General features: G+C 36.4%; 1 protein-coding gene across 5 annotated transcripts in view; it reads right to left on the bottom strand.

The window, feature by feature from the left end:
- LOC144977541 (pyruvate dehydrogenase phosphatase regulatory subunit, mitochondrial-like) overlaps window positions 1–20,339 on the bottom strand; it is a 59,460-nt gene that overhangs the window by 19,442 nt on the left and 19,679 nt on the right. For all 5 annotated transcript variants that reach the window (XM_078922865.1, XM_078922868.1, XM_078922866.1 and 2 more), the window contains exons 3-6: window positions 15,351–15,481; window positions 10,640–10,721; window positions 8,952–9,033; window positions 8,066–8,147 (exon numbers count right to left, since the gene is read on the bottom strand). In XM_078922865.1, the coding sequence (XP_078778991.1) occupies window positions 8,066–8,147; window positions 8,952–9,033; window positions 10,640–10,721; window positions 15,351–15,481 (377 nt within the window). The remainder of the gene's footprint in view (window positions 1–8,065; window positions 8,148–8,951; window positions 9,034–10,639; window positions 10,722–15,350; window positions 15,482–20,339) is intronic.

Raw genomic sequence — 20,339 nt, 5'->3', positions numbered from 1 at the left:
GCGGAGTCTATGACATCTGAAGGAAAGAATTGTATGATAACCAAAGGACAGCAAGCAATTTGCTGTTGTCTGTTTAAAGCTATAAAAACGAGGATAAACTTCACTCGATAGGCCTTATGACTCTGATGGACTATTTCTTTGTTGTTGTTGAAAAATCAAATAGTTCTATATTAACTCACTCAATCCTAGAGATTTTTGCTACTTTTCAAAATTGGAAAAAAAATGTGTAAAACATGAGCATGTACATACATAGATATCTTCATTCAACCACCCATAATCATGTAAAAACTACAAACATTAGCTTTGATACTACTACTACGCCTATAATTTGTCTCAGAAAAATGTAACAAATAGGCATGGGGTAAAAGTCACCCGGGTAAACTACAGATATAGTCGGTGTTAGGGTTGAGTGAGTTAAATACTAAACTGCCAGAGACAAATACTAAACACCGATCGTTTCAGGGCTTAAAACCCTTCTTCAGCAAATAACAAAAACATGAAAAACATTAATATATCACTTTAACTCACTCAATCCTAGAGATTTTTGCTACTTTTCAAAATTGGAAAAAAATGTATTAAAAATGAACTGGTGCATAGATAGTTTTATTAAACTACCAATGACATGCAAAAACTAAAAACATTAGCTTTGATACTATGCCTATAATTTGTCTCAGAAAAATGTAATAAAGAGGCATGGGGTAAAAATAACCCGGGTAAACTACGGATATAGTCGGTGTTAGGGTTGATTGAGTTAAATACGGACAGATGGCAGAATATGTAGTCGGAATGAAAAAAAAACATGCTTTTTGTTATTGGCCGATGAAGGATTTTGAGCCCCAAAACATTCCACGTTTGGTACTTTGTTTTTTGTTTGAAGCTGTTTGTTTTGTTTTGTTTTTTAGGGTTTTACGGCGCTTGCAACACATTTAGGTTATATCAGCGCCAGTAAAAAGGAAGAAAATGGGATAGTAAAAAGTTCTAGAATTACAATTAAAGCACCCAAGAGAAAGGAAGACAAAGGGGAACTGGGAACAAATAGGGATCAGATGCAGATTCCAAGAGCAAACCACCAATGTACTTAGGTTGAGATCATCTATAAGTCTCAACTGGACATAAACACAAAATCCAACAAAGAGGAATACACCTAAATACTTACATTATACATTAAAAATAACAATAATACATAACAGAGAGATATTTACAAGGAAAAAAATATCATCTCCCAAAACAATAACTATGCATTTGACTGTTTCCCTCCCAGCCAGGTCCCAGGCCAGGGCCAGGACAAAACCAAGTAATCTCATTCCAAGACAAAGACAGAAAGCAAGTTGGAAAACAGATATAGGGGATAGAAGACACAGCAATGTTTGAAGCTGTCATAACTCATTTTTGTACATGCCTCATGAACATAGGAACAGGTATTACTATTTGGTGTAGTCCAAGATTTTCTTCAGTATCCATCTGCAACCAGCAGTGACCGCACAGCTGGGTCTATTAAACCTGTTAAAATGGACTTGTAAGTAGAGAAATGTCCTATCAGAGGGGTAGCAAGCAATTGCCACTATGGGTTTTATGCCACAGAAACCAGTTTAAACTCCAGCTCCAAAGGAAAAATAATTCTGAAGGATTACTTTATTTATATCTCTATCAAAGATAAAAACCTGAAGATGTCTGTATGAAACAGTGCCAAATAAAAGCAGAAAGAGATAAACAATAAAAAAATCATCCCCCCAAAAAAAACACAAAAAAAAACAGTCGTGCTAGACTGAATTTTTGGGATGATCTTTTTCATGTCTTTTTCTTTCTGCTTTGTCTGGCACTGTTTCTTAACCCTCTCCTTACCAGCCATTTTCAGAATTTTCCCCAAAACTTCACACCCACCCAACTCAAACAGAAAAGCGACAAGAACGTTCTATACATAATATTGTTTGCCAATATGGACTATTACAGAATGTCAAGTTTTTATAGTTATAGCAACAAGAAATTAAATCTGGATGGTAAAAGTGACGGTTGCATCGTAACAAATGTGACGATTTTCCAATAGGTGGTAAGGAGAGGGTTAAGACCTTTTCAGGTTTTTATCTTACACCAGTGCCTGCCCCTTTATTTGTTACTATGTCTATCGAAGGCGTGGTGACCTAAACAGAATAATCCTTGAGGGTTATTTCTTGCAGTTTTACCAGAAAAGATGGCTTGAAATTTAAGAGAAATGCTCATATTACAGCAGCTTTAAAAATTTACGAATAAATAGGAGAATCATAATAATAGTATATTACTTTATTTCCCTTCAGATTTATTTTGAAACTAAATTGATTTCCATTAACATGTTGGAGTAAGCATTTAAAGCAAAATCTCTTAAATATTTCATCAAATTAGATATAATTTAAAAGTACAACTGTTTGAAAAAAAAATTCAGCAAATTATTACATCAAAATTCGAATTGTTTTAAAAAGTAATAAAATTTTTAATTCAACACCGTATATGTGACCCTCCGTCTCAAAACGGTATTATGTCGGGATGATTCAGACCCCAAAAAGTGAATTTTAAAGAGATGAGAAATTGGACCTTAAAAGTTTTTGTAAAGCAAGAAATAGTATTTATACTCCATCATAACGTACAGAAATGAAACCCAAGTTTGAAATTTGTGGCAAAGAATTCAATTTCCCTAACCGAGTGGATCCCAACATAATACCGCTTTGACACGGTGGGTCACATATACTGACATTTATTTTCTCTTTTCAAAGAGCAAAGTTCTTCAGACTTGCTCTGATATCAAATATATGTGACCCTCCGCCTCGAAGCGGTATTAAGTCGGGATTTGGAAAACGAAGAAAACCGGTTTTAAAGTGGAAATGGTCAAAATTATCAAATTTCAGTTTTTGGTTGTTTCAGAAACTACAATCATTTTTCTACATGAAAACATAATAATTCAACATAAACAATGACGATAAGTTATATAAATTTCAAGTTTAAAAATGCAACTATCAGTGACACATTCAAAACGAGAGTTGACTTTCTCTCAGAGAGCCACCCTTTCCAAGGCTTAGTAATACCGAGTCTTTTTCTCCACCAATAAGATGTAAGATATCACAGCAAAGGGCGTGTCTTTATCTATCTCAGAGAAAGCATGACTGTTTTCACAATTTCATGGTTCAACCAATAATGGACTTTAAAAACTGTAAACAAGTCTAGGTTTTTCCCTGACAACCTTACAAATGAATGATTCTGATTGGTCAACACTCATCACATGCGCTGTGGCTGTAGACCATAATGCTCGGGCGATGCTTCATGACGTCAGCATGCGTGTGTTACATATGTGTGTGTTTGTGCATTTTGATACACACCACGTGCTATTATCTCTTTGTCTAGCTGCATCGAGGTGATGGTCCTCCTTTGTCCCTCTTTTTTTATTCACGAAATTATAGGACATGCTAAGACTTAATAGGACAACAGTTGACTAATCTTACACTTACAGAGATTGTTGTAGGATAAACATTTAATTTTAAGTACAAAAGCAGAACAATAAATAGAACCTTCAACAATTAATGAACTCCCGATGGAAATACGTGTAACTAAAAAATGAAATGGATGGATAGATACACAGACAGAAAGACAAACCTATAAATGGATAAATAGATAGATAGATAGATAGATAGATAGATAGATAGATAGATAGATAGATAGATGAATAGATAGATAGATGGATAGATAGATAGATAGATAGATAGATAGATAGATAGATAGATAGATAGATAGATAGATAGATAGATAGATAGATGAATAGATAGATAGATGGATAGATAGATAGATAGATAGTAGATAGATAGATAGATAGATAGATAGATAGATAGATAGATAGATAGGTAGATAGATAGATGAAGAGGGGAGAGAGACAAAAAAAAGAGAGAGAGAGAGAGAGAGAGAGAGAGAGAGAGAGAGAGAGAGAGAGAGAGAGAGAAAGAGAGAGAGAGAGAGAGAGAGAGAGAGAGAGAGAGAGAGAGAGAGAGAGAGAGAGAGAGAGAGAGAGAGAGAGATGGATGTTCGTTTTGTCGTGCTTTCTTTGTATACTGAAAGAAAGGAGGAGGGGGGGGGGGGTCTTTTTAGACAATGAACAATGTGGGTGAACGCTAAGGACAACTTGAGAGATTCAATAACAGGTTTTCATGTAAGTCACTACACAATAAGCCCCACCCCTCCTCCTCAAGCTGTCATCTGACTCAAAATGGAAACAATGCAATGATTGATTTGACCAGCCCATTTCTTTAATTGCAATCTCATTGGTCAATATGTTTCCAGTTGATTGACTATGACTTACTTTGTAACAAAATGCTTTCTTTAAACTATCCCTACAATTCTTTGCTCCGCCTCCATCCCTTTCTTCATGTCTACCTCACTCTCTCCGCCTCCCTTTTGTTTCTTTCACACACACACACACACACACACACACACGCATACACACACATACACAGACAAACACACACACACAAACACACACATACAAACACATACAATTATACAGGTTTCAATCTTTATTCTATTTCCCTCGCGTCCTCTTAATGCACAAGCAGTCTCACTCACCTCCCCCTCTCGCTCCTCTTTTTCTCTATATCTCTCTCTTTCTTTCTTTCTTTCTCTCTCTCACACATACACACACACACACATGTGTGTGTGTGTGTGTGTGTGTGTGCATGTGTGTGTGTGCGTGTATTTTACTCTCTCATTCTATCTCTTCCTCTCTAATCCTCTTTCTTGATAATTCTTTCGGAAACTTACAAAAGCCCTAAATAGAGAACCGAATCACTACGCCCCTCCCGCTTTGGAAAAAGAAGGAGAACTTGTCAGTCCACAACAAGCTGCAGACATATTCATGGAGCAGTTCAAAAAAATTAGTGACAACACAATAGAAAAAGAACTGAAGGAAAGGGTTAGAAAAGAATGCAGAAAACAAAAAAAGGAACTCAAGGAAGCCATAGATGAAGTAATGACAAAGAAGCTAACTATGGAAGAGCTAGAAAGCTCTCTCAAAGTGTTAAAAACAAAGAAATCGCCAGGCCCAGACGAAGTAACAAATGAGATGCTTATCCATCTTGGAAAGACAACGAAAAAGAAGCTATTACAACTCTACAACAGCACTTGGAAAACTGGTAAAATACCAGATATATGGAAAAAGGCTTTTATTGTCCCAATTAAGAAAGAAGGAAAACAAGCAAATGAAGCCGCAAATTACCGACCTATAAGTCTTACAAGCTGCATGTGCAAGCTGATAGAAAGAATTATCAACTCCAGACTGGTGTGGTATCTTGAAAACTATAATGTGCTTATAAATGAACAAGCTGGTTTCAGAAGACACAGGAGTACTGAAAATCAAGTAACCTACATATCCCAAGAAATAGAAGACTCGTTTCAGGATGGAAAGAAACAAATTGTGGTATGGGTGGACTTTGAAAAAGCATTCGACAAAGTGTGGAAAAAAGGTCTGGTATATAAACTACAAAAATCAAAAGTATCCCATAACATGCTCAACTGGATACAAAACTACCTAAAAACAAGAAAGGCAAGAGTAACAACACAAGGTCACAAAAGTAGAGAAGCAAAACTAAAACATGGAGTCCCACAAGGTGGAGTACTATCACCTACACTATTTCTTCTCTATGTAAATGATATAAGAGAAACACTATGTCGAGGAGTGAAAATGTCGATGTACGCAGATGACCTAGCTCTGATTAGCTCTGACCAAAATTTAATCAAGGCACAACACAGGATGCAAATCACACTGGATAATATCAAAGAATGGACTGACAACTGGGCGATGAAAATAAATGCAGTGAAGACAAAGTTCACAATATTTAGCCTCTCCCCAAAAGACGAAAAAGCAAAGCTACGTATTGAAGACCATGAATTAGAAAAAGATGACGCACCAAAATACCTAGGAGTCCATTTTGACCCAAGACTAACATGGAAAAATCAAATCAGCAACAGTCAGAAAGTTGGGGTAAAGCGAACACAACTCTTGAAAAAACTAGCTGGAACAACTTGGGGAACTAGCTCCGATATACTGAAACAAACTTACACAGGATATGTGAGACCAGCGCTAGAATACGGGATATCTGCATGGGGAAACTGCTCCAAAACTCAAATGGAAAAACTGGACAAAGTGCAAAACAGCAACATGAGGATAATAAGTGGAGGAATGAAATCGACACCGATTCATGCAATGGAAACCATAACAGGACTTACATCTCTATCAGAAAGAAGGGAATCAAAAATTTTGAAACAATACACAGACGTGAAAACAATGACAGATCAGCCTCTTCACGCTAGAGCGCAACAAAAGAAAACTAGGCGGCTGAAAAGATCCCACTTTATTGAAAGAGCCCAGCAAATTGAAAAAGATCACGAACTTGACGGAATAATGACCCAAAAATGCAAAGCAAATATCAGAGTACCAATTTGGAAAAGGCAAAATCACTTGAAAATCAAGACTTCCGTTGGTGACATTTCAACAAAACAAAAACACGGCGAAGAAATCAAGAAGTCTGTACAGAAGTGCATAGATCAAAACTACCCTGAAAAAAAATGGACAAGAATCTATACCGATGGTTCATGCAATAAAGAACACACATGCGGGGGCCTGGGAGTGCACATCGAGTACACAAATGGTCAACAAAAGGAGATCAGCAAACCGACTGGTACTCGCACTTCAATCTACAAGTCAGAGACAGATGCAATCCATGAAGCTGTTAAGCAAATCCTCTCAGAAAATGAAAAACCAAGACACATAGTGATTTTAACAGATGCTAAGAAAATTCTGGAGGATATAATGATGTCCTTTGCGGATGATATAGACGCCTTGGTGGAAGACCTCATGAAGCTAAGCAAGTTTACCAACATGGTACTGCAGTGGATTCCAGGACACTGTGGGATACTTGGAAATCAGATCGCTGACCAACTGGCAAAGGCAGGCAGTCGCATGCAGCAACCCTCCCCAATGTACTCAACAGGAGAAATTAACAAAATGGCCAAATTTATCCAGTCTCAGAGATGGAGAGAGAAGCACCCAGAATACAACATGAATGACCCAATCAAGGTGCTCGACAGAAAGGAACAGGTCATCATCTTCAGACTGAGAACTGGACACAACCAGTTAAAGGAACATGTGTGGAGGATGTCCAGAGCAGGTGCCTCTGGACAATGTGACTGCGGACTTGAAAATGAAAATGGACATCATGTCCTAATGGAATGTCCAAAGTACAACCAATTGAGAAGGAACTTCTGGCCTGACCCAACCCCATACTCAAAGAAGCTGTACGGCAGTGAGGACGACCTCAGGACCACTGTGGGCTTCATTCACCAGACCGGACTGACCATGTGACGTGACGGGAACGAAGAAGAAGAAGAAGATAATTCTTTCCCTGCCCACCCGGCTTCACGTAGTTTCAAAACTGTACTTTCACATTATAAAACCTTCTTTAACTTTTGGCATATTGAAATTGTATTTTCTCTATTAAATAAGACAAACATTTCACATTAATATCACATTAATAATACATTATTTCATTGATTCTTTATTCAAATATAAAAAATTCTTGAAAAAGTGAGCAATTGTCGGCATTTTTTTTCCAGTGTTTTATTTGTTTAAGAACATCTTACATAATAATGAATAACTACAAAAGTAATTATTGGATTGTTTCAAAAATTTGTATGTACATTATTAGATATATAATCTAAGCTCATGCCAAATTTCACTATTCTCGTCAAATTTTCGATGCCTGTATCAAAGTAGTTATCTTTGCCCATTGATTTGACTGTGCGTGAAAACGGTGCCTCACTTCAAAGTCGATTTTCTCAAAATTTGGTTTTCACACTCCTCCTACTTCAAACGGTCATATCTCGGCAATGAATGATCAGAATTGTATAAATTTGGTATCAAATTTTAAAGCATAAAATAAGCTATGATTTGGTACCAAAAACCCAAAATTGAAAAATCCGACTTAATACCGTTTCGAGGCGGAGGGTCACATATTTCATTGCGCAGTCCTCTGGCTTCAGAATCCTTTCCACTTACCTCTCTCCTTGGCCATCTTGGCAAGAGACAAGGATACATCAGGGGCGGACACTACTCCATCACTTGGGATAAACATGGCACCCTGGACAAATAGAGAAAATAAAATAAATAAAATAAATAAATTGAGCTTTATATAGCGCAATATCCACTAAATGTGCTCAAAGCGCTTTACAAGGGGTCCCTGGTCAACAGCAACATTTAACATGTAGGACGGGACATGACGCCTGTTAGGCGATATTACAATTTTTCGGACAAAGACAACGCTGTTAACGGCCAGGTACCCATTTTACACCTGAGTACGGTGAGAGAATGTGAGTAAAGAGTCTTTTCCAAAGACTCAACTATGCACCGAACGCGAGGCTCGAACTCAGGACCTTCCGACCCGAAAGAGAGTGTCATACCACAAGACCACATCGCCGCACTACAAAATAAAGATATCAAGAAGGGGAAAGGGTAGGGATAGAGGAGTATATATATATATATATATATATATATATATATATATATATATATATATATATATATATAATGGCCTATACCAATAAATATCACACTTGGCCTTTAACTTTTCTTCATTGTAAATATCACCCCCCCCCCCCCCCCCCCCCCCCCCCCTCGTCACAAGCAGACTACTGAATGAATGTATGATCCACCAAATTCAGTCCCTTGATTTTTGGACAAAGAATAATCACAAAGACATTTCCTAACTGGAATGGTATCTCGGTGTTAAATTAAGAAATTAAAGAGCAGGCGCCGGTATAAGATAAAGATCTGAACAATTGAGTATGAAAGGTGCCAGACAAAGCAAGAAAGAAAAATTCAAGAAAAAAAAAACATCTCAAAAAATCAGTCTGCCTCCCCTAGAAGCCAAATTAAAACAACTCACCACTAAGTCATCTATCTTTATAATTGGACAAACTTTTTGGGCCTCTGCAGGAGTCAAAAGATGAGACTCAATACCTAGAGACCTGTGGAAAAAAAAAGGTTGCAAATGGTTAATATCGTTGCATGAAAAAAAATGGTTGAAAATGGTTAATATCGTTGCATGAAAAAAAAAAAAAGTTGCAAATGGTTAATATCGTTGCATGAAAAAAAATAAAAAGTTGCAAATGGTTAATATCGTTGCATGAAAAAAAAAAGGGTTGCAAATGGTTAATATCGTCGCATGAAAAAAAAAAAAAGGTTGCAAATGGTTAATATCGTCGCATGAAAAAAAAAAAAAGGTTGCAAATGGTTAATATCGTTGCATGAAAAACAACAACAACAAAAATAGAACCAAAAAAAAAACAAACAAAGAAGTGAACTTATGTGATCAAATACGTGACCCAAAGCCTCAAAAGAGCATTATGTCAGGTTGACTGTAACAACGAAATGTGGATCTATTGCTCAACTTGCAAGAAATGAGTGAAGTGTATTTATTTCTTACAATGGGGATAATGCGACAAGTTGTTGTTTGTTTTGTTTTTTAACTAATAAAAACTAAAATCACAAATTTCTATCCATTCCACACTAAAATCACTTTTATGGTTCTTTATGCAGTTATATGATCTAGTGATATGACATTCGCCTTCGGATCGGAAGGTCCTGGGTTCAAGTCCCACTCTGGGCAGCGCATAGATGAGTCCTTGAGAAAGGATCTTTACTCACATCCTCTCACCGTACTCAGGTGTAAAATGAATACCTGACCATTTAACAACGTCTTCTCTGTTGAAATAAAATGTACTTTCGTCGAACAGGCTTCATGTCTCATCCTACACAAAGTGTTGCTGTTGGCTAGGGACCCCTTGTAAAGTGCTTTGAGCATGTTAAGTGGATATTGAGCTATATAAATACTCAGTTTTGTTCAACCCAACATTACACCAGTTTGAGACAATGGATCACATATCTGTAGCAAAAACTGAAAAAAAAAGACATGTAGGCTATCTTATATTTTTTACAAATTCACGTGTTCACCTTCTCTTTCACTTTTTAACTCTCTCAAGTTCACCCTCACCCTCAAGTAGATAGGAGCAGTGCCATGGATGAACTTAAAACAGTAACAGGCACGTTTGTAAGTAATGCAGTTCTCCACAGCAATGCAACGACTGCAAGACTGGAGTGATGTGATCTGACTTTTTATAATTTGGCCATACCAAAAGACAACATAGCCGCATAGTATCATGTCAGGACGAAACAGGTACCAAAAAATGGAGATAAAGTTTTTAAAATTGAGCTTTTATATAACGCAATATCGACTAAACATGCTCAAAGCGCTTTACAAGGGGTCCCTGGCCAGCAGCAACATTTAACATGTAGGACGGGACATGACGCCTGTTAGGCGATATTACAATTTTTTTTTTGGACAGAGACAATGCTGTTAATGGCCAGGTACTCATTTTACATCTGAGAACGATGAGAGAATGTGAGTAAAGAGCCTTCTCCAAGGACTCAACTATGCGCAGAGCGAGGCTCGAACCCAGGACCTTCCGTTCTGAATGCGAGTGTCATACCACTAGACCACATAGCCACACGAATTAAAAGAAGAGAAATATGAAATTGAAAAAAAACAAAACATTCTAATGTTGGAAAACTCACTGTAACCAATCATGTTGAAATTTAAAGCTGATGAATCTGTCTTTGCTTTGAGCCACATTAAGACTTCCACATTCTTTCCATCCTGTGAAATGAGAAAGAATAAAAAAAGAAAAAAAAGAAAAAAAGAAAAAGTTAAAGTGAATCGTTTCAAAATGGTTTAATGTAATAACAATCCTGATGCTCAGAATTTTATTTCAAGCTCAAGTTATAAAATTCGAGTTGGGACTGTCAGAAAAAATCTCGACTTCATCCGGGATCAATCTCTTCCCTTTGCATGCGAGGTGGGTGCTCTACCAACTGAGTTATCTATTAGAGGTATGGAGAGATCCTTTTAATCAGTTAATTCATATGTACTTGAGTGCAGGTTCCAATTCAACCTTGCACTCAATGACAATTTTTCCATTGACAAATGGGAAATTCCATGAAAATGTCAACCGAAGTGGTGTTTTACAAATTCTTAAGAACATGTTAAAATTTGGTACCAATTTGTTGGAAAATCATTCAGGATTATGAATATAAGGATATTTCGTGCATATTTGTGGTACAGGATGCTTATTGTAGCTTTATGTAAGGGTATCCCCTATTTGAAGAACAAAAAGAATATTTTCTCAATATTATAAATTTTGCAACTTCTACAAAATTATAGCCACCTTTGCTGTTGTTTATTGATATTAAAACAATTATAAGTATCAGAAACCTATATAAACATTCAAATTTACGATTTTAATGAAATGTTGTCCTCATCGGTCGTTTTAATGACCTTGGGAAATTGTATGTCAGTCCGTTACCATTAAAACAGTATTTTTTCATCTATGAAAGAGGTGATTGTTGTACAGACTCACTATTTCAGATTTTCTGTTCTTACATGAATGGCTTTAGCACTGTAAGATAATTTTTCAAGAAATTTATCATATAAGGTACTTTTGTTGGGTAACGGACTGACAGTAACAGACTGACTAATTCTATTTTAATTCAAAGACAATATATAAAAGTTGTTTTTTAAGTCTCAAGAGTAATGTCCACTCCAATGTGTTTCAACTGATCAGGCAGCCATTTTATAAACATTTGGATCCATAAAATTTCAAACACTGGCCTTCAATATCAAGCCTGCTATTTTGCAATAGGTAAGTTGAATCTTTTAAAGCTTGTGAATCTTTTGATCACTTGAAGATTTTTGCTATGTTTGAATTGAGGGAAAAACACTGTTTTTTGTTCTATAATATCCTTATGACAATGGAGCCAGTAGTAGTCTTCTGTTGAAGGGGCAAGAAGCCCTGGGAGAAAAAAAAAAGAAATCAAACATTTAAATGAATGTGAAAAACTTTTGAGTCACAGAGGCTTTAAATGTAGTGGGTCAGCAAGCTGTTTAGCTGTGTTTAATGTCATATGTTAGTTGTTACAAAGTAATGTGATACAAGTTAGAAATGAGTTCTATTTTCTTAGTTTTGCTGTATTATTTTTAAGAAAACAAGATTTGCTTTTTATTCCGATTTGACTTTCATAGCTTATGATGTAATTTCGCTCAATTTTCTTTATTCACAGGTTCAAAATGCCTAGTCTATCCATGATTCAAATTATCAAGAAAGACTGAAAACTGATGGGCATTACATTGTTTAGGAAAAAGATAGGCAACAAAAGCAGGAGTCTCAAAGAAAACTTGAAAGTGATTGTAAAGGATGCTTAAAAGAAATAACGGGATTTTTTCAAGCAAAATGAAAAATAAAAGAGAAAAGCCAATCAATCTACAACTCCAAAAGAAAGTAAACCAAGCACACCTAAATCCACATCTGCCTCACATTTCGGCACAGGAAAGTAAAATACTGAATTCAACTTTGAGGGTCTACAATCCTCCCAAAAGTTAAAAATAAAATTAAACTATGCCTGTACTGCTAAGGGCATACAATACATCAACCAATGTTTTTTTTAATATTTTAATCATGGAAATGGGCTTTCAAAATGAAATAAGATAATTTGATCGAAAATTTCTATTTGGACAAGAAGTATTCTTGGCGAGCACCAAGGGAAAAAGATTTCATAATTGTGAGAGATGAAAAAAGAGAAAGGACGAAAATTCCAAAAAGTTTCGTGTAAAAAGCCCTGAAAAAGAGGTTGTCGATTGTTAGTGAATTTCATCCAGGAATCAAAATTGGCTTAAGTTTATTTTGCTCCCTCAGAACCTCAGAATGTACTTCTAAGAGAAATCCCACAATCTGCATAAGAAAATTGTAACAATCAAGGATAAAATGGTCCAAATGAAATTTTTGAAGATCTTTCTCAGATCTTATAACTGGCTTTCTGGTCAAGTGCAGATGAGGAAGAGATTGACTGCCAATACTATCGACCAGTTTGCAGTGACGGTCATGGCCTATTGACAATTCCTAAGCTTGAGGAATCAAGATGAAATACAGAATAAAAATTAAGCTTCAAAAATAAGTACCAAAAGAATGTTAAACCTTCCCCAGTTTTAAAGTTCTTTCTTGTCTACATTTTTTTTTTTTTTTTTTGATAATTTAATTTCATAGTTGAAATAAAGTTCCCGTTTGACTGTGACAGAATAGATTTCAACTCCACGAATCATTATTTCATTATTTAATTTTTTTCAAAAGCAAAGTTGGGATTGAGGTAATCAGATGTCACCCATCGAGTTACTCATCATGCCCAATGTAGCTTGACATCCATATAAGGAAGAGTATTGGTTTGATCAATCACACTGGGTATTCAGTGTTGATAATAATTACATAATCTGTTCTTTGCTCTGGATTTGATGTCGTAACCGTTATTCAGAGTAATAAAATTCAGAGGTGTCAGTCCGTTACCATCCATTTGTCAGTCCGTTACCGACACTTTTTCAAAGACTGCAGATTCAAATTTTGGACAATCTTTTAAATATTGCTAGTGGGTTGTAGAACAACATCTCGTGGTTACTATAAAAGAACTTATTTGTTACTGGAAGGCTTAACTTCAGAAAGTTTGATCCATCTACATATAAAATTGAAAAAGATGGATTTTCTGATGTCAGTCCGTTACCAACATTATAATGTCAAAAAAATTCAAGTTGATTAAGATTCATCTTTATCCTTTTGATATATGATAAGGGCGGACATGATACATGTCCATGGGAAATATTAGCTCCATACAATAAATACATTGCATTTCAGAGCACGAAATGTATGCATTTTTGGTCTGATTTGTCAGTCCGTTACCCGTGGAATTTCCCAAATAACGAAAGTAAGCGCAGGATAATAACAGCTTATACAACATAACACTGGAATAAACCCTGGTCCAGGAGTTCAATGGCTCTGGAGGACTACGACCAGAGCTGCCAACTTGTCAAAATCCATTTGTTGACATCAATTTGTTTTTGTTTTTTTTTACGACAACTACTATGTTACTAGTGTGCATCTTGTGTGAGTGTCTATGTCAATATTGTATTGTTATAAATGTGTAACCTAATGACAAATTGCCACATTTTTGGGGACAATAAAGATATTTTATTATTATTATTATTATTTCAGCGGCACTTCAGCGACACAAAAAAGTCTATTTAGACCTACAGACAACTTCATCTAGACAATTGTTAATGAACTCAGCGACAGATAAAAGTCTATTTAGACCTACAGACAACTTCATCTAGACAATTGTTAATGAACTCATGCATATAATTTAAAACTATATTCGCATATTAGAATACTTAAAACTATCATTTCTGACCTATTTCCTCATATATGATAGTTATAGTTATAGATGGTCTATGTGGTAATGGCACAAAAGTACTCAAATGATACAGTATGGGTAGTAGTAGCGTATGGCTACACCTCCAAATGTATTTCGTCAACCCAGCTTCTAAAGTCTTCCTCTGCCCTAAGGATGGTTTCGTAGCCACCTTCAAGTTTAGTGACTGGGCAGTGGAGGACGATGTGATCGCTGGTCTCTGGGGCTGCCTGGCATTTCTGGCAGGTATCACTATTTCCAAGTTTCCATCTGCACATATTTGATGCAGTTCTGCCATGTCCAGTTAAGAGGCGGACAGTATGGGTAAAACTTTACTGATTGATTAGAGACTAAAACAGGGGGTCAAATAATAATAGAGGACACAGACCCTGGCAGTCTCAGAGCAAGGTATTGAATGAATGAATTTAGCCCTGAAGAACCCCACCCCACTCACTCAACCCAACACACACCCAAGGTTGCATATACACACACACACGCACACGCACACACACTGCAAAAATCAAATAGGGAGAGTAGTCCACACTACATAATAAAACTAACGATAGATTGGTTATTGACCCCAGAGTACACGATAATACTACCGATATCTCGGGTCATTAACCCTAAGTATATGACAAACATGAACCAGACATTGTCTGTGGACAAGAGTCATGACTAAATGACAATATTAAGTCCTGTCAAATTTTCCAAAAAGAATACGTTTGGCAAGCCCAGTATTTCCGTGGCTGTCACAGAAGTTCTGTGACACTTGGCAGCTCTGTACTACTACTACTTTCTGTTAAACAAGCTGCATGTCTTTTCTTACATGTTCAATAGTGCATTGGCTTGGGACCTCTTGACAAATGCCTTGAGCACATTGAATGACTATTACACTAGATTTTTTTTTCTTAAGCTCACATTTCAGTGGGGGGAGGGGGGGGGGGGGTTTCTATTCTTTTTTTTTACTTTTTTTTTTCAAATAATTAAGTGTCTATCTGACCTGTTGGGTATCCATCCTCTTCCATTTGTTTATACAGATTTCTGCTGTGATCCACAATTTTCACCATGGCACGACTCATAGCAGCTCTGCCAACATTACCAGCAGCATGCCACGTCGTTCCACATGTCAAGCTGAGGAGATATGATATATTATTATTGTGAAAAGTGACAGATAAAAGCATTCAAACCATGAGTTGGTAAAAATTGGTCTGGAAATATTGCATTGTCAATCTTTTTCCTCATTCATTTAGCTGAGACTTTGGGATATCAAATTCTGGAAAACGACATTAATTTTTCTTAATCTGAGTAAAGTTCCAGTACTTAGCCTTATGATGATGGCTACATTGTGATGATAAAGTTGATCGTCATCACCATCATCAATCATCAATATCATCATCTGCCTTTATTATCATAATTAACTAATAAAGTAACATATTATGCTATCAGTATTAGTTATAAATTAAATGCTCTTTACTTTATCACCAAGCGTATCTTACTACCACACACAATATTATTATGATAAAAACAATGACGACCTTGATGATGATGATGATGATTACGACAACAACGATGATGAGGATGATGATAACAAAGGCAATGATGATGTTGCTAATGATGATGATACAGACTTGTTACAGACAGACCAAAAATCTGTGGGGTTTTTTTTGTTGTGTTTTTTTTTTTTTAAATTAAAGAAAGAAATCTGTATCAAACTCCATTTGTTGCCATGGTAACATGCTTTAGAATGACACAGTAAATTCAGTGTGGTCAAATTTGGCTTTCAAAAATCTGATATGAAGTGAGTAGAAAAGTGCCAGAAGACAATAGAGAATAAAATTTTTTTTCGCGGCGGTGGTGGGGTTTGAACCTGCGACCTTATTGGTACGACAACTCCGCCTGGCAGGTGAGAGCGTGGCTCTACCGTGTGAGCTATCCACGAACACAAAAATATTCGTTTCAAACCCAAAGTCATTTCTAGATCCCTCTCTCACCCACTTCTTGAGATCGCCGATTCGTTCACCACCATCGCGAAGTAATTTTGACCTGCAGTTAAGCTTAATAGCCAATATTCTCATCACAAACATATAACATAGAAACGATTAGGAAAGTGAGTGGAGCAGGCACTTATGTTGGTAACAACAAGATATGAAGTGAGTAGTCTCAAGAAGTGGGTGAGAGAGGGATCTAGAAATGACTTTGAGTTTGAAACGAATATTTTTGTGTTCATGGATAGCTCACACGGTAGAGCCACGCTCTCACCTGCCAGGCGGATTGTCGTACCAATAAGGTCGCAGGTTCAAACCCCACCACTGCCGCGAAAAAATTTTTTATTCTCTATTGTCTTCTGGCACTTTTCTACTCACTTCATATCTTGTTGTTACCAACATAAGTGCCTGCTCCACTCACTTTTCTGAATTAAAAATTCACCCCATACACCGGAGCATACTCAATGTCTCAATCGTTTCTATGTTATATGTTTGTGATGAGAATATTGGCTATTAAGCTTAACTGCTGGTCAAAATTACTTCGCGATGGTGGTGAACGAATCGGCGGTCTCAAGAAGTGGGTGAGAGAGGGATCTAGAAATGACTTTGAGTTTGAAACGAATATTTTTGTGTTCGTGGATAGCTCACACGGTAGAGCCACGCTCTCACCTGCCAGGCGGATTGTCGTACCAATAAGGTCGCAGGTTCAAACCCCACCACCGCCGCGAAAAAAATTTTTATTCTCTATTGTCTTCTGGCACTTTTCTACTCACTTCATATCTTGTTGTTACCAACATAAGTGCCTGCTCCACTCACTTTTCTGAATTAAAAATTCACCCCATACACCGGAGCATACTCAATGTCTCAATCGTTTCTATGTTATATGTTTGTGATGAGAATATTGGCTATTAAGCTTAACTGCTGGTCAAAATTACTTCGCGATGGTGGTGAACGAATCGGCGGTCTCAAGAAGTGGGTGAGAGAGGGATCTAGAAATGACTTTGAGTTTGAAACGAATATTTTTGTGTTCGTGGATAGCTCACACGGTAGAGCCACGCTCTCACCTGCCAGGCGGATTGTCGTACCAATAAGGTCGCAGGTTCAAACCCCACCACCGCCGCGAAAAAAATTTTTATTCTCTATTGTCTTCTGGCACTTTTCTACTCACTTCATATCTTGTCATAGAAACGATTGAGACATTGAGTATGCTCCGGTGTATGGGGTGAATTTTTAATTCAGAAAAGTGAGTGGAGCAGGCACTCATGTTGGTAACAACAAGATATGAAGTGAGTAGAAAAGTGCCAGAAGACAATAGAGAAGAAAATTTTTTTTCGCGGCGGTGGTGGGGTTTGAACCTGCGACCTTATTGGTACGACAACTCCGCCTGGCAGGTGAGAGCGTGGCTCTACCGTGTGAGCTATCCACGAACACAAAAATATTCGTTTCAAACCCAAAGTCATTTCTAGATCCCTCTCTCACCCACTTCTTGAGATCGCCGATTCGTTCACCACCATCGCGAAGTAATTTTGACCAGCAGTTAAGCTTAATAGCCAATATTCTCATCACAAACATATAACATAGAAACGATTGAGACATTGAGTATGCTCCGGTGTATGGGGTGAATTTTTAATTCAGAAAAGTGAGTGGAGCAGGCACTTATGTTGGTAACAACAAGATATGAAGTGAGTAGAAAAGTGCCAGAAGACAATAGAGAATAAAAAATTTTTTCGCGGCGGTGGTGGGGTTTGAACCTGCGACCTTATTGGTACGACAACTCCGCCTGGCAGGTGAGAGCGTGGCTCTACCGTGTGAGCTATCCATGAACACAAAAATATTCGTTTCAAACCCAAAGTCATTTCTAGATCCCTCTCTCACCCACTTCTTGAGATCGCCGATTCGTTCACCACCATCGCGAAGTAATTTTGACCAGCAGTTAAGCTTAATAGCTAATATTCTCATCACAAACATATAACATAGAAACGATTGAGACATTGAGTATGCTGCGGTGTATGGGGTGAATTTTTAATTCAGAAAAGTGAGTGGAGCAGGCACTTATGTTGGTAACAACAAGATATGAAGTGAGTGGAAAAGTGCCAGAAGACAATAGAGAATAAAAAATTTTTTCGCGGCGGTGGTGGGGTTTGAACCTGCGACCTTATTGGTACGACAACTCCGCCTGGCAGGTGAGAGCGTGGCTCTACCGTGTGAGCTATCCACGAACACAAAAATATTCGTTTCAAACCCAAAGTCATTTCTAGATCCCTCTCTCATCCACTTCTTGAGATCGCCGATTCGTTCACCACCATCGCGAAGTAATTTTGACCAGCAGTTAAGCTTAATAGCCAATATTCTCATCACAAACATATAACATAGAAACGATTGAGACATTGAGTATGCTCCGGTGTATGGGGTGAATTTTTAATTCAGAAAAGTGAGTGGAGCAGGCAAAAATCTGTATGCGACAACAAAATTTTTACATGTGGTAAGGCACTTTGTCATTTTTGCCCCATGTGATGAGAATTTATGATCACACATATTGCAGTCACATTAGTTGACAGGGTTTTTAGTTACATAGCATAATTGTCATTTTAAGTATTGGTGTAGATCTTATGACAGAACGGATGAGCTTATTTTTCTCTGCCGTCTATCTGGGTTTTTACGTAATGTATTTATGTTTTAATTGTGTTTTGTTTTTGGCTGAAGAAGGGTTTTGAACCCAAAATGTCCCGTGTTTAGTATTTTGTCCTTTTTTTTTTTTTTTTACAAACTGTTATATTCATTTTTGTTTATAGTTTCTACAGCTGGGATTTTGAGATAAATTTAATCAGCATTTGCCGGCTGAGTGTTTATTTGGCCATACCAAACATAAACGGGCCATGGAAGATATCTGGCTAGGCCACTTCTTAATGCTGATCGTCATCATCATCATCATTAATATCATCATCTGCCTTTATTATCTTATGAACTAATACAGTAACATATTATGCTATCAGTATTAGTAATAGATTAAATGCTCTTCACTTTTTTTTATCAAGGGTCATCTTGCTACCACACACAATTAACTACTTTCAGTGTCACCTTGTGTGTGTGTGGGTTGATGACCTCTTTGCAAGTTGATATTGTAATTATAATGATCACTTATCATCTTATAAGATCCTTGAATGTGCCTGTGTGTATGTGTGTGTATGTGTTTATGCGTGTGTATGTATGTGTGTGTGTGTGTTTGGTTTGAAGTGGAGATTGTATTAAATTAGAGTTGAACTTTGTGCAATTAGTTGAACCATCATCTCGTTATGCTGTTTTACATTCACTCAGACATTAAAACTACATACAAATACAAGATATGAAAGCTTATATATTAAAATTAGCTACAAGACAAATAATTTCCTTTGATGCTTTGATGGGTAGAGTTGTGTCTTTCTACTTCTTCTATCTCTGTCCTTTCTTTCATTCATTCATTCATTCATTCATTCATTCATTCATTCATTCATCCATCCATCCATCCATCCATTCATTCACTCATTCATTCATTCATTCATTCATTCATTCATTCATTCATTCATTCATTCGTTCATTCATTCATTCATTCATTCATTCATTTGTTCATCCATTCATTCTTCTTTTTTTTTTTTTACAAGATCATGTGCAAAGCAATTGAGACGTATGGTTAATAGAATCATTGTCATCATCACCGTCATTATTATTATTAATATTATTATTATTATTATTATTATTATTATTATTATTATTATTATCGTCATCATCATCATCATCATCATCACCATCACTATTATTATTATTATTATTATTATTATTATTATTATTATTATTATTATTATTATTATTATTATTATTATTATTATTATTATTATTATTACTATAACTATTATTATTATTATTATTAATTATTATTATTATTTTTATTATTATCATTATTATTATTATTATTATTATTATTATTATTATTATTATTATAATCATCATCATCATCATCATCATCATCA

This window comes from Berghia stephanieae, chromosome 7 (genome assembly GCF_034508935.2).
Source record: "Berghia stephanieae isolate SIO BIC M18660-M18661 chromosome 7, UCSD_Bste_1.3, whole genome shotgun sequence".
Taxonomy (NCBI): domain Eukaryota; kingdom Metazoa; phylum Mollusca; class Gastropoda; order Nudibranchia; family Aeolidiidae; genus Berghia; species Berghia stephanieae.
Note: the sequence above shows the minus strand (reverse complement) of the source record. Positions and strands in the feature narration are given on the sequence as shown.